The sequence below is a fragment of the Odocoileus virginianus genome, unplaced genomic scaffold (assembly GCF_023699985.2).
Source record: "Odocoileus virginianus isolate 20LAN1187 ecotype Illinois unplaced genomic scaffold, Ovbor_1.2 Unplaced_Scaffold_5, whole genome shotgun sequence".
In the NCBI taxonomy this organism is placed as follows: domain Eukaryota; kingdom Metazoa; phylum Chordata; class Mammalia; order Artiodactyla; family Cervidae; genus Odocoileus; species Odocoileus virginianus.
In genome coordinates, this window is record NW_027224267.1 from 911,904 (window position 1) to 927,106 (window position 15,203).

Here is a 15,203-nt window from a genome sequence, read left to right on the forward strand (position 1 = left end):
ATGTGGGTTTGTGAAAGAGATGTGCCCCCTGGACCTAACTGGAAGGAGCTCACAGAGAAACTGCCAGAGGAGGACTGTGCTCAGTCTTGACGGAAAGCTGTTTGGACAGTGGCTGAGACAGCATCAGGGCGGGGGCCCCCGAGTCCCCGCCTGGACGTCTGCAGGGCTGAGGGTCACGGCAGCGGGGTGCCGGCTGCTGTGGCTCTTTGGGCCCGGGGCAGGAGGGGCGGCTGGCTCGGGGCCCTGGGGCTCCAGCTCCTGTCTCGCCCTGGTTGTCCTGCTGTACCTCTTTGGCAGGATCGGAACCTCGGGGATGGTGGAGGCCACCACGATGGCAGCAGCAATGGCTCCAGAAGCCTCACACACAGTCTTCTCCCTGGTGGTCGTGGTCCATGAGGATGAGGTGGTACACCCCCCGTCCCCGCCACGGGGCGGCTGTGGTCATCGTGACCCACCGCTCAGGGGAGCCCTGCACGCCAGCTGCCTCCCATCAGCAGCACCACCACAACACTTCTTCTTCTTTGGTTAAAAAAGGTGTTGTAGATTGAGGTGTAATCGGCTTACAGTGTTTTATTGTTATAACTGTATTAGTTTCAGGTGCACAACACAGTGATTCGAAGTTTATAGATTATACTCTATTTAAAGTTATCAAAGTCATGGGCTTCCTTGATAGCTCAGTTGCTAAAGAATCCACCTGCAACGTGGGAGACCTGGGTTCAATTCCTGGGTCAGGAAGATCCCCTGGAGAAGGGATAGGCTACTCACTCCAGTATTCTTGGGCTTCTCTGGTAGCTCAGCTGGTAAAGAATCCGCCTGCAATGCAGGAGACCTGGGTTTGATCCCTGGGTTGGGAAGATCCCCTGGAGAAGGGAACAGCTACCCACTCCAGTATTCTGGCCTGGCAAAGAGTCGGACACGAGTGAGCGACTTTCACAAAGCTATTATAAAATATTGGCTCTATTCCCTGTTCTGTGCAGTGTCTCCCTGTAGTCTGTTCACTTTCTAGGGAGCAGCGTGTATCCGAGGGCGAGGTCGTATTTTATTGCAGGTTTATTGTATCTTATATGATTGACAGTCTCCAGTTATTGTGGGAAATGTTATATGTACGTTGATACAATTAAATATGTTTGAGAGGAGGATAAAATTACCTAATTCTGCTTTTGACTTTAGTGAGTATCCTTTCCTTGGTTCCAGAGGTTAACATGAAGTTTGTAAGGACTTTGTTATTTATTTCTAGATGAACTGAAAACTGGCATTAGCAGTAGTTTTCTGTTCGATTCCTTAAAAATCAGTCTCTTTTTAAAACCATTGTCTACTTTATAACGGTTTTTAAAATAATTTTTATATTTTTAATTTTTTTCTTTTTTTTTTTAACTCTCTGCACTGTTTGTGGGCCCTTAGTTCTCCAACCAGGGATTGAACCCATGCCCTGCAGTGAAAGCGCAGAGTCCTCACACTGGACCCCCAGGGAATTCCCAAGATTTTTTTTTTAAGAGTTTTTATCTGAATCTTTGCCAAGCCTTATTGTTTGTTACTGGCATTCCATTTCATTTTAATTATCAGGATTATAAAGTTCAATGAAGATAACTAACTCTTCCACTGAAGTGAACAAAAGCCAGCAATTCATACAAATAGCTAAATTCCAAACAGTACAAATTCAGTGCTTCTTTAATGCAGATTTTTTCGCAGCCTGGGTGCTTTTGACCCTGGGAGCAGGCTAATTCCACACTGCGAGGCTGTCCTGTACCTGTGAGGTGTGGGCAGCATTGCTGGCCCTCCCCCGGTAGGCATCTGCAGTGACCCCACTTGTGACCACCAGAAATGGTGGCTGAGGGCCCTTGGTCAGGAGGGGAGGGCGATGGAGTCGGGCCTGGTTGGGAATCACTGAGCGTCCCCGAGAAGGACATTGCATCCCACCCGCAGAAAGATCACGCCGTGTGTGAGGACCGGCTGGCCAGCCGTCTCTGTGTGTGTCAGTGACTGTCTTTGTTGGCAGCTCATTTGGGGCTTCCCTGGTGGGGCTCAGCTGGTAAAGAATCCGCCTGCAATGCAGGAGACCCCGGTTCAATTCCTGGGTCAGGAAGATCCCCTGGAGAAGGGAACAGCTACCCACTCCAGTATTCTGGCCTGGAGAATTCCATGGACTGTATAGTCCATGGGGTCGCAAAGAGTTGGGCAACACTGAGCAACTTTCACTTTTGGGGCAGTGGACATTTACAAAAATAATCCCCACATACATGTGCCCGGCCCTTTGTCATGCCCGTTTCACCCCATGGAAAGTCCTGCATCTAAAGCCTGGATAGGCAGTGCCTGGGGTCTTCCAGACAGCACACTGACCAGTGTTCTGGGGCCATGGTGACCAAGCACAGTACCACAGACGAGGGGCCAAGTCGGGGTGTCACAAAGGCCACACGCTGCCCAGAGGCTGAAAGGGAGGGTCCCTCCCGCCTCTTCCCGCTTATGCCAACACCCCCGATGCTGGGCTGCAGCCGATTCCGACCAGTCTCCACCTCCGTCCGCACGTGGCCCCCTGTCCCCGTGTCCTCTCCTCCTCTGACCCTCGGAGGACGCGGGCCGTTGGATTCAGGCCCCTGCGGGTAACCAGGGCAGTCTCCCCTCCAGATCCTCACTTAATGCCTGCAAGCACCCTCCCTCCCAGCGGGGCCACGTTTCAGGAGGTCAGGTTAACCCGCGGCAGCTGCACGCAAGCACCCCGTGGCTCGTTCACGGGGTGGGGGGAGGTCTTGGACATTTCCATCTGCTTTTCCATGTGGCCCTCACAGCTGCCGTCTGTCATCTCTGTGTGTGTGGTCTGTGCAGATTCGGGACCCGAAGACCCTTCTTCCCATGCCAGGAGTGATGGTTGGCGACATTGGGAAGAAGCTGGGGCAGAACGGCCTGGACAACGGGTGAGTCTGGGCCTTGAACTTGACTTCAGTGCCGCCCCCACGCCCTGCAGGACGCGCAGCACTTCTGAACGACAGGCTGTGTCCGGACGAGCTGGGTTCTGCTCCAAGGCCAGCCTCAGGAGCTGTTAAGTGGCTCTGCATGCCGAGCAGCGAACTTGCCTCTGGCCCGTGGCCATGCCAGCTCTCAGCCCAGAGTCAGGGTCTGAGCCCCTGAGTCCTCAGCCCATGGCCCCGGCATGCTCCCCCAGCCCGGAGCTCAGGCGCCCAGCCCGCGCCCAGCCCGCACCCGTGCCGCTCTGCGGGCAGAGCTGGGCTCGGGGTAGTGGGGGCAGTGTGGTCTGAGACGAGACCTGGGCTTGGGGAGCTAGACAGGGAGCAGGTGGGCAGGGGAGCCATGTCAGGAGGGGCCTTGCAGCCTCCCGGAGGGATTCTCCGGCTCATTCAGGGCACGAGTTTGAGAGTGAAATGAGTTGGGTCCAGATCCCAGGGCCACCTCTGCCTCTCGGGCTGACCTTCAGCAGCTTTCCTGGCCTACCTGCTGGTCCGTGATGTCCCCGTGGTGGCCCCCTGCCTGGGGGCCGGCTGTGTCTTCCCAGCTGTGTGCCACCTGTGGTGCCCCTCAGCTGAGCGTTCGCGCAGGACTCACCTGTCGTCTCCCAGAAAGCCTGGCTGAGATGCTTTGCGCCTTCTGTTCTCCTGAGATGCTTCCCTGTGGGGAAGCAGAGCTGGGAGATTCCTTAGTCCTGTATGTCACGTTGCATCTTAGGAGCGTCTGTATATCTGCCACTTCGTGGGGAGCCAGAGAACAGAGGAGCATGTCTGGCCATAGTTGGAGCCCTGTGGTCACCCTGACTCTGGTCGTCTTGAATATAAATCAGGAGGCAGGTCGTCTCTCAGACAGAAGCCGGACCAGGTGGTCAGCCTCCCAGCACCCTGAGGGTCCGTTCAGCTATCCCTCCCTGTAAGCTGGGGAGCTGGTGGCCTGGGGAGTGTCTCAAATCTCCACTCGGACCCTCAGAACAGGTGAGGCCCCAGCCTGTGCCTGAGAAGGGGAGGACCATCGATTTTTCACTGTAGCTAGAGGAGAAGACGGCAGGACATTGTTAAAAAGCAAAACCAGGCACACGCACGCACAAGCCGTCTAACTAATTCCCGTCGAGAGTTCTGAGCGTCTCTCTCACTGGCCTGTTCGAAGACCTGTTAATTACCTGGTGGGGAGGGGGCGTCGTTCTGTCCATCGTGGCTTGGTGCGGGCGCAGGGGGCCCCTGGCAGGGACAGGCTACTTGCCGCTTAGTCCTCTGGGCGGTCAGCGGCATCAAGGGGGCCATGCGAGCGGCGGGGTGGAAGGCCCTGTCCCCTTTTGAGCTCCGCGTGCCCTAGCGCGGGGCCCAGAAAGTGTGTGTGCGGCCACTGTGTCTACAGCGGGTCTGTGTGGCCACATGCAGCCTGGCGGCGGGAGGTGACCCTCCAGCCGTGCACATGCGCCGCCGGGTCCCTGCAGTCTGTGGGCGGCATCAGGTGGTCTCATGGGTTCCCGGTCCTGTACGTCTTGGTTTTTACGAGTTAGAACCTTTACCCTTGTTTTAGGACATCAGTGAAACGCTCTGCACTTGGTTCCCCCCCAGTCAGCTCCTGCTTTAGAGGCAGTACTGTGTCTAACTACAGCGCCCCCACCTCCGCCCCAGGAGACACAGTCACACCGACAAAGCAAAAAAAAAGCTCAGTTGTATCCGACTCTTTGCCACCCCATAGCCTGTAGGTCTGCAGGCTCCTCTGTCCATGGGATTCTCCAGGCACGAATACTGGAGTGGGTCGCCATGCCTTTCCTCCAGGGGATCTTCCCCGCCCAGGGCCTGAGCCCCGGGGTCCCACACTGCAGGCAGAAGCTTTCCCCCCCGGCCACCAAGGCCCTCCTCCAAGTAAACGCGTCACGTGGGAGGAGCCAGCGCCGGTAAGTCTCAGCCGTGCCGGCCCGGGGGGCCGCCAGGGGGCAGCATGGTGACCACCGCGAAGCCGGGCCCAGAGCGGCTCCCCGAGATCAGAGTCGCCGTTCCGAGCCGTTCCAAGGGGATGCTCGGCGGACAGGACGTGGAAGCAGCCGCACTCGGTCCCTGAGCCTTTGGAGGTTCTGTAGCGCCTGGGGCCCCTCAGACCCCCTGCCCTGGGCTGGGGCTGGGATGGGGCCAGGGGCCCGCCTTGCTGGACACGCCGCTGTCCCTCCTGGCCGGGGGGCACATGCCCAGCAGAGGGCGCCCGGGATCTGAGTCCCTGCTTCCCCCACTTGCCCGCTGCTTGCAGGGCAGTGCTGTGATGGAGTGACTTTTTGTCCAGAGACCTCTTGTTTTTTTTTTTTTTTAAAAGCAGTAACAATGTGTAGGTGGATCACAGGAGTGCATGAGTCTGCAAGAAGGCTGTCTAGAAATCAGCGAAGTGAAAGTCAGTCATGTCCGACTCTTTGTGACCCAATGGACTGTACAGTCCATGGAACTCTCCAGGCCAGAATACTGGAGTGGGTAGTCTTTCCTTTCTCCAGGGGATCTTCCCAACCCAGAGGTCGAACCCAGGTCCCCCGCATTGCAGGTTGATTCTTTTTTTCTTAATTATTTGTTTTAATTGGAGGCTAATTACTTTACAATATTGTGGTTTTTGCCATACATTGACATGAATCAGCCACGGGTGTACATGTGTCCCCCATCCCGAACCCCCCTCCCCCCTCCCTCCCCATCCCATCCCTCTGGGTTGTCCCAATGCCCCGGCTTTGAGTGCCCTGTTTCATGCATCGAACTTGGACTGGTGATCAGTTTCACATATGGTAATAGACATGTTTCCATGCTATTCTCTCAAATCATCTCACCCCTTCTCCCACAGAGTCCAAAAGTCTGTTCTTTATATCTGTGTCTCTTCTGCTGTCTCGCATATAGGGTCATCGTTACCATCTTTCTAAATTCCATATATATGCATTAATATACTGTATTGGTGTTTTTCTTTCTGACTTACTTCACCCTGTATAATAGGCTCCAGTTTTCATCCACCTCACTAGAACTGACTCAAATGCAGGCAACTTCTTTACCAGCTGAGCCACAAGGCAAGCCCAGGAACACTGGAGTGGGCAGCCTGTCCCTTCTCCAGCAGATCTTCCCGACCCAGGAATCAAACTGGGGTCTCCCACATTGCAGGCGGATTCTTTACCAGCTGAGCCACAAGGCAAGCCTGTCTAGAAATCAGAGGCAGGTGTTAATTACGTGGATTACTTTTAGTCAAATAACTCTGAAAGTAAGATAGTAAAGACCCCTCGGGTGAGCCGTTGAGCCTCACCTTCAAGATGGGCTGCAGGCCTCCTCACGCCTGCTCAGTGGCCTCTCGGGGAAGCATTTGGTCCCAGCTGGGGCTGGGATGGCCTCACGGAGCAAGGAAATTGTTAGGACCTGACGTGGGGGGTCCAGGAGGGAAGGGGTGCAGGGCCAGGGAGCCAGACACACTGCATGTTCATATCCCCATGTCATACCCGTTGCCACCCACCGCACGCGCATACACACACCTGTGTCCTCCATGGACACGGGATTCCAGCCTTCAGGCTGGCCAGCGTTGACTGTCTGTGACTCAGAAAAGAACGTGTGAAATTCTGATTTCGGTTAAACCCCAGGCGACTCTTTTTGCAAGTATAAATACATTCAGCCTGGTTCTGTCCCCCGAGTGGCAGGGGCGGGTGAAGATTTTCCACTCCTTAAAAAGGGTGCTGCGAGTTCACAGCAGCAGACTTGGAAGAGCATCCCGCGGCTTCCCGTGGCTTTCCAGTAATGGGCTGGACCACACGGGGGGCGTCGGCACTGCGGCCAGGTGTTCTCAGGACGCAGGGGTCTGAGCCCCACAGACGCCTGCCGCGTGGCCGCCTCCAGGCCAGCGCGTTCAGACGCGCAGGCTGGGCCTGTGTTCTGGACATGGGAGGGAGACCCCTTGCCTGGATGCTGGCGGAGGCCTTGTGGCCTGAGGTGCAGAATCCTAGGAGATCCCGAAGGGATTTGGGAGGGGCCTCCAGATGCCCCGCCCCTGGCCTCGACTCTTCCCCGGGGCACGGGCTGTGTCAGCCCCAGGCTCTCCCCTGACTTGGGGGTCTGTGCAGACTGTACCGGCTCCCAGGGGATGAAGTCTCACTCCTGGCTGGCTCATCCATGACCCTGATTGCTTGGTTCCGGGCACGTGGCCCCTTATAACAAGTTGGCTTAGCTCCCATTGAGAAGCAGGTGACTCAGCGAGCAACGTGGATGGGACCACCGTCTTGTGGTGCTGTGGGACCACCCAGGGCTCATCATTGGGAGGGGTGGGGAGGCGTGGCAGGCCTCTCAGAGGAGGTGGCAGTGCTCAGAAGACCCACCTGCCTGTCTGGAGAGGGCCTGGCCGGCTTGAAGGTTGCACGCAGATGCTGCCTGGCGGGGGGCCACGAGGAGTGGGCAGCGGTCCTGTCGGAGGGCTTACCACATCCTCCTGCGGGTTTCGATTCTGTTGGTCCCAGGGATCCAGGGTTCTTGTGCCAGGTGTGACCATCCCTAGCTGAAGTTTGCAATAGGCCTTTGCCCCCGTGTGCGGGACGGGGTGGGGACGAGGTGGGGCCTGGAGAGACCAAGGTGGAGACTGTTGAGGAAATCAGGCCAGAAGAGGCACAGACCGTGAGGACGTTGGGTCGGAGGTGGAGGTGAGCATGCTGACTGGATGGTGGGGGGGGTGCCGTGCGTGACCTGGGGATCTGGGGAGGGGCTGGGGGTGAGCTGGGGGCGAGGAGCCGTCCGCCTTCTCCGAAGGGCGCTGCTCTCCCTCACAGAACTGCTTCCTGTGGTTCACTAAGAGAGGGTCGCGTGTGGCACTGAAAATGCTTAGAAATCCGATAAGGCGCTATGCTTGTGTGCATGAGTCGTGTCCGCTTTAGTCGTCCGACTCTTTGTGACCCCATGGACTGCAGCCCACCAGGCTCCTCTGTCCATGGGATTCTCCAGGCAAGAGTACTGGAGTGGGTTGCCAGGCCCTCCTCCAGGGGATCTTCCCAACCCAGGGATCAAGCCTGTGTCTTTTAAGAGTACTGTATTGGGCTTCCCTTGTGGCTCAACTGGTAAAGAATCTGCCTGCAATGCGGAGACCTGGGTTTGATTCCTGGGTTGGGAAGATCCCCTGGAGAAGGGAAAGGCTACCCACTCCAGTATTCTGGCCTGGAGAATCCCATGGACTGTATAGTCCATGGGGTCGCAAAGAGTTGGACACGACTGAGCGACTTTCACTTTCCTAGATCACTTTGGGCTTCTGTGGTGGGTCAGAGGTAAAGCGTCTGCCTGCAATGCAGGAGACCTGGGTTCGATCCCTGGGTCGGGAAGATCCCCTGGAGAAGGAAATGGCAACCCACTCTGGTATTCTTGCCTGGAGAATCCCATGGATGGAGAAGCCTGGTGGGCTACAGTCCATGGGGTTGCAAAGAGTCGGACATGGCTGAGCGACTTCACTATCTTGGAGGCGAATTCTTTCCCACTCGTGCCACCTGGGAAGCCCAAGCTGCTATAGCAAGTGTTGACATAGATGGTTTGGGGTGTTTGTTTGGCAGTTTCTGCACCACGCGGTACTCTGCACAGCCTTGCCCCTGGACTACTGTGAGGTAGAGCTTCCTTCCTGACAACCATAGAACATACCTTTGACTACTGACATATGCATGACCCCTGGGTATGTGTGCGCAGGCGTGTTCTCCAGCTGCTCAGGGGAGCTGACCCCTGCATCTGGAGCCCCGACGGGACAGCTCATCCTTCTGCTTGACTTGGGAGGTCTGAAGCCCAGTTTGCTGGCTCTGTTGCCCCGTGTGGGGGACTCTGGTGCGGGGTCCAAGCGCGAGAGTCAGAGATCCTCACATTTGGGAAGAAGGTCCGCGTTTCCTACTGAAGGATGTCATCCGGGCTTGTCCAGCCACGCCGAGGGCATTCCCTCCCAGCGTAGTAGGAGCCTGTGTGCGGCCCTGTGACCTGAGTGTCCAGGGGCAGCTGGGGGTTGGGGGTCTCCATCATTACCAACAGACAGCGACCAATTTGTTTCATATAGAACCCACCACTCACACTACAGTTTTTGTTTAAGCTTTTTTGGGGAAAGCTAGGGCTGTCCAGTGGTTAGGACTCCATGTTCTCACTGCTGAAGGCCCGGCTTCAACCCCTGGTCCAGGAACTAAGATCCCTCAAGCCATGCAGGGCAGCAAACAACAACAACAAACTACAAAAAATAAAAAACCAGATAGAGCCTGCTTTCACAGATAGAAAGATCTGTTGAGACACCCGGTCTCCCGTGTCTTCCCTCCTGAGTTTGCTCTCGGGGTTTTCTGGTCTCTGGGGGGTTACATCACCTTCTGAGCTGTCCTTCACTTTGATTTGACTGGGTTTCGGGAGGGGAAGGTGAGCCCTGGGGCCATCCCCCCATTTAACCAGAAGCCGTGTCCCCGCACAGGTTCGCCATGTTCCATAAGGTCAGGATTCCGCGCCGGGACCTGCTGAACCGCTCGGGAGACGTCACCCCTGAGGGCGCCTACATCACCCACGTCAAGGTACCGGAGCCTCCAGGCCGGGGTGGGGGAGTCTGTGGGTGAGGAAACCGGCCCCTCTGGGTCCACAGGACATGCACCCCGCTGGTGGGGGAGGAGAGTCGCCACGGGAGCCGGAGGCCTGTGCCAACCTCTCCAGGCTCAGGTCCTGGCGCCTCCACCAAGGAAGGGGGCGCCTGGGTCCACCGCACCCCCGGGGTCCCAGGCATGAAATCCCCCCACAATCCTCACCAGCCCCCTGGGGTTACAGCTGAGGAGGCTGCCCCCACCAGCGCTATTCCCCACAGCGGGGAGAGGGAAGGGTTGCCCGCTGGGCCGGGCACCCGCGGGGGCGACCGTGTCCTCTAGCATCTGGGACTGACTGCGCCCGGAAGTTCATTGAGGGTGGACGTGTAGGGGCCCGGCTCTGGGCCCTTCCAGACCTGGCCAGGTCAGGGTGGCTGAGCCCCCCCGGTCCTGAACCCACGGCCGGGATGACCCAACGCCACACGTAGGCTGCTCGGAGCCAAGAGCAGCGCTTCAGTGAACGTGACAAGTACCTGCTGATCAGGAGAGAGGCTGGAAGTGACACAGGAGGCCATTCAGAAGAGGAAACAGTGATATGAAGCCCGGAAGTGTGGAGGCAGACGAGAGAAGCCAGCGGAGGGGGTCGACCCAGCGGGGTTGAACTTCAGTGAAGCAAGCGGCAGGCAGGGATGCAGAGAACCCAGAGACATTTCCTAGAAACAGCGGAGACAGAGGGCTCAAAATTATGGAAGGAAGACTATCTCGACTGCGGGGGTCCCATACAGGGGGTCGGGGCTCTCACCCCAGGCTCACTGTCAAGAAATACCAGAACCTCAGAGAGGAGACCCCGAGCCCTCCCCGGGACAGGAGGCAGAGCGGCTCCCGTGGAGTCAAAGCCCCTTGACCTCCGATTTTCCCGGTGTGACTCTGGCCAAAAGCAGTCAGGGAGAGGATGCTTCTCACCACGGAGGGAAAACAGCCGTACACGTGCTTCTTCTAAACTCAGCGAAGCTGTCATTCGTGCGTGAGAACATAGTAAATATTCATGGCCAGGGGCTTGGAAGGCTGCCGCACAAATACCAAAGTGGACATAGTTTTGGAAGAAAAGCCTGAATAATAAAATAAATGAAGCGGGAGAAGGAGCACGGGATGAGGCAGGCACACATGATCACGTTGTTTGGTGAGACTGTCAGGCCGATGTACCCAAGCGCCACCAATGGGCCTGAAACCCAAGCTGCTATGAGGGACCATGGTAAGCACCTTGAAACTTAGAACAAATTGAAGATAGATGCACACAGACAATTGCTAGTTTTAAACCCTGATGTTGGAAAATATTGAGGGCGGGAAGAGAAAGGGCCGACAGAGGATGAGATGGTAGGATGGCATCACCGACTCGATGGACGTGAGTTTGAGTAAACTCCGGGAGGTGGTTATGGACAGGGAGGCCTGGCATGCTGCCATCCATGGGGTCACAAAGAGTCGGACACGGCTGGGCAGCTGAACAACAGCAAACAACAAAAGATCACAGAGAACAACGGATGACTGTCCTGATGACTGTCACAGCCCTTGGGATGGTGGCTCGACAGGGAGGCAGGAATCCCGGGGGAGCGGGGTGGGAGCCCTTTTTACGAAGAAGATGTTGGCACCAGTTGTGTTCTCCGCCCTCGCCTCCAGCCTCGCTCTCGGCAGAGCTGCGTCTGGTCCTCGGTGAGATCGAGAGCAGGGCTTCCTGCCTCCACGTGGCAGCTTGTGGGTCTGCACAGATAGCGAGTCTGCCCGGGGCCCCTTCCTCCTGTGGGCTGGGTGTCCCCCGTACCGTCCTGTGATGGGCATACCGCACCCGCCCCCCGTGCCACTCAGCCCCAGGGGGGGCTGTGTCTGGGGTGCCCCAGGGGCTGGGCCTGGAGTGTTGGTCGAGGACAGGCGCGCCCCTCCGCCCCCGTGCCCGTCCCCGGGGTGGCCCGCGGGTCCCGGGTCCACCGCCGTCCGCTCTTCTTCCACAGGACGCGGGGCAGCACTTCAGCAAGTCCCTGGGCAGCCTGGCGTTCGGCCGGGTCGCCATCGTGGCCATGTCCGTCGTGAACCTGAAGCTGGCCGTGTCCATCGCTCTGCGCTTCTCAGCCACCAGGCGTCAGTTTGGGCCGACCGATGGGGAGGAAGTCCCGGTGCTGGAGTACCCGATGCAGGTACAGTGTCTGCGGGCGTGAGTTCGCTGTCGTTCCGTCTGTGTGCAAACACGCCGCTTCTCTCAGGCCTCTGCAGCTGGGTCATGGGGGGCTGACCAGGCCTCTTCTGGAGTTACAGGGTGACCCGTAAGGAGTGTGGCCTCGGGGGCCACAGATGGTCTCCACGATGGTCTTTAGTTGAAAAGAAATGAGGGGCCTGGAGGAGGCGGTGGAGGGGGGCGGGGGGGGCAGGTGTGCACGCTCACCCCTTCTACAGGGTCCTGCGTGTCCAGGCCGCGCTCTGACATGCCCGTTCATCCTGGGATGCCGTGGCTGAGTGTGCAGCGGTGTTCATGATGACATCCTTTAGCAGAGGGGACACTCCCCCCTCCAGGTCCTCCAAGGTCGAGGCAGCCCCGGACAGCAGGGGGGCACCCCGAGCTGAGCATCACCTGGGCGCCTGGGCGCCTGGTCGGGGCGGGGGTGGGCGTGGCATTTGATCACAGGGCGCCTCCACCAGTGTCTCTGTATCCCCAGCCCTTCCATGCCCACCGCGCAGCTGCCCTGCGTACCAGTGGGCTGGTAGTTGTCCGCAGGTCACAGGTGGGGCCCCAGAGGCAGCAACTAGACCGAGCCCCAGTCTTGGGCCCAGCGATGTGTGAGCAAAGGCATGTTTGAGTGAGAGTTTCAGGACATTGTAATTGGATCGAATTTGACCCTTAGTAGGACAACGAACCTGGTTTAATACCAAATGAGCAAGTGAGGAAGAGCCTCATGCCTAGCTTGTGCCTGGCTGGCACGCAGCATCCACTGCGACGCTGGACCCCGTAGTCCTCGTGAGGTCACAGCGCGCCCCCTGCCTGGGCTTGAAGCCTGGCCTCAGTGGTCACCAGGGCCCACCCGAGCCCCACGTGTGGGCTTCTGACCCCAGGTCCACCCCGCCCTGCTGTGCGCCCGTGGGCGAGGCGCTGAGCCTGTCTGTGCTCCAGTTTTCTGCCTTGCACGTTGGAGTGGTGATCACACCCCTCTGTGGGTGGTTGCAAGGATTAGCCACGTTCAGGCCTGGGCACGGTGACCGCACACAGGGATCGCAGATGACGATGGACGATGGAGCTGGTGGCGGTGGTGCTGACTGTCTTCCAGGTCCTCTCAGCCTCCCCCTCCATCCAGGCAACAGCCGACTCGCGCTGGTGAAACACACGTGCTCCCTCGGCCTCTGGGAGCCTGTTTCCCCTCCTGGCTCGGGGGCAGTCGCTGTCTTCCTCCTAGGATCACAAAGGGCAAGGCGTGGCCAGGTCGGCCCCGCGCTTGGGCACGGTGACATGGCTGTCTCAGTTCCCTGTATCATAGTTCACGTTTACTCTGGCTGAGGGACCTCGTGGCTGGGACAGCAGAGAGCGCGGTGCAGGGCAGTGCCCATGGGCGCTTGCCCCTGCGTGGGCCTGTCGGGATGGCCGGGAAGACCAGCCGTGCTGGAAGGGCATCAGGGGCAGGTGTCATGGGGGGGAGGTGGGGGGCTCCGGGAGAGATGCAGGGCCTTGTGCATTAACATGGGGACCGTGGGGGTGGGTTCCTGCTGCCCCCGCCCTGTCGTCTTGCCGAGGATGTGCGGGTGTTCAGGCGGGGATTTGTCCGTTTCAGCAATGGCGCTTACTGCCGTACCTGGCCGCCGCCTACGCCTTGGACCACTTTTCCAAGTCACTCTTCCTGGATCTGGGGGAGCTTCAGCAAGGCCTCCTGGGGAAAGACCAGAGCGTCAGGCAGGTGAGAGCCCCTGCTTTTCTCTGCTGTGTTCACCCTCATTTAAATCTCACTGGATTTGAACAGGGCAGGCTCAGCCTTTCTTTCAAAACAACCTGGGTGTGTGGATCTGCAGGGATGATGCAGGCTCGTCCGACTTGGCCCCTGGGCGTGTCCTCCTGGAGCCCGTCGTGGGGATGGGGGCCGTGTCGGCACGTGTCCGCACCCCCCATTCTCGAAGACATGCTGACACGGCTCCTGGTTCCCGTCTGTGAGTTCAGCTGTTGTTCTCCTCTGGGGAACAGGATGCTTTTGCAAAATCCACATTACCGGCCCCCTCTGTGGATTTCACGGCTCTGATCCTTTCATAAACAACCCCACAAAGGTCTCCATCCAGCTGACTGGATGTGAGCTGACAGGCGCGGCTTTGTGCCAGATGCAAGCGTGCAGACCTGCTGAGATCAGCCCCTGTGCCCAGAAAGGGTCTTCTGGTAATTTCCATGGGTGGACTCAGAATCACATGGAAAAATCACACGTTGATTTTTTTTTCTGCTTCACGCTGCCTCCTGGGCAGAGCGAAAAGGCACAGTGCAAGTGCCTCTGAAAACTCATCAGAAATGCTACAGAGAGCGGGCTTACCGACCACGCCCTGAAAAGCCTGTATCAAATTAGCACATTTTGGAATATCCAGCATAGACGCCCAGGCGTCAAGAGGCGGAGGGTGAAGGGGTAGGGGGCTGGCAGGGTGCACAGCCATGCAGTCAGGCTGACGTGACCCCGAGGACCATTTCATCAGGAATGTGGAGCTAATGCATTTTCCCCCTGGCCTCAAACATGAGTCACTGAAGTTTTGCCAGCTGACAATGGAATTGTCCTGCTAGTAATGTTTTCAAGGGTCACCATGGTCTATTTTTTTTTCTTTCTGAAGCTCAGAAAAAGTAGTTCAACCCAGGCATGGGTTACAAAGTAGCGCTTCTGTGAAGCTGAAAATGCCGGTAAAGCACATCACCTTATTCAGCAGGTGTGTGTAGGTGTGTCTTACTTGTAATTGTTGCTGCTAACGATCACATTGAAGTAAAACAATATTTACTAGATGTGTTAAAACTAGGGACCCTGAGCGGGGCCTGCACAGGGGGTCCTGAATGGCCAGGGCTTTGCAGCCCTCTGGGGCTGCCCCCTGCCCTCTCCCCTGGGGGCAGCGTGTGAGCACTGCCTCCCACCCTCGGGTTTCTTCCTCGTCTGCCCGTCTGCCCGTGAAGCACTGGAGCCTGAGCAGCCGTCGGGTAGACTGAGTCATGAGCGTGTTCTCCCACGATCACCTCCCACCAGGGTCTACCCGCTGAGCAGCTTCAGGTGTTTATCTTCAGCGCTAGGAAGTCGCATGACTAGAGCGGGGGGTATCCACGCGTAGATGAGCCGTTTCTTAAGCTAAAACCGGGTCTCCTACTGTAGTGGTTGTCAGCCACCTGGGTGAGACCGGAGGCGGCGTAGGCCTTTGAGGCTGAGCTTGGCCTGGCCCCTGACCTCTGGGGTCGGACCCTCTCTTCCCCCTGATCTTGTTGGCTTTTCTCCCTCCCAAGGCAGAGCTGGGACGCGAGATCCACGCCTTGTCGTCGGCCGGTAAGCCCCTGGCCTCGTGGACGGCCCAGCGGGGGATCCAGGAGTGCCGCGAGGCGTGTGGAGGACACGGCTACCTGGCCAGTAGGTTCCAGAGACACGTGGGCTGGTTTCTGTCCTCATCCCTACCATGTGACTCACACCCGACCGGGGGTCAGCACACGGCCAGGGGTCAGCGCACGACCAACCAGGGGTCAGCGCACAGC

At 57.9% G+C, this 15,203-nt stretch overlaps 1 protein-coding gene across 3 annotated transcripts in view; it reads left to right on the top strand.

The window, feature by feature from the left end:
- Window positions 1-15,203, top strand: part of ACOX3 (acyl-CoA oxidase 3, pristanoyl) — a 50,431-nt gene that overhangs the window by 13,473 nt on the left and 21,755 nt on the right. For all 3 annotated transcript variants that reach the window (XR_011485979.1, XM_070462446.1, XM_070462445.1), the window contains exons 7-11: window positions 2,821-2,909; window positions 9,376-9,472; window positions 11,479-11,661; window positions 13,282-13,404; window positions 14,961-15,081. Coding sequence is in view for 2 of the 3 variants with exons in the window: in XM_070462446.1 (XP_070318547.1) it covers window positions 2,821-2,909; window positions 9,376-9,472; window positions 11,479-11,661; window positions 13,282-13,404; window positions 14,961-15,081 (613 nt within the window). In the remaining variant the exon portion in view is untranslated. The remainder of the gene's footprint in view (window positions 1-2,820; window positions 2,910-9,375; window positions 9,473-11,478; window positions 11,662-13,281; window positions 13,405-14,960; window positions 15,082-15,203) is intronic.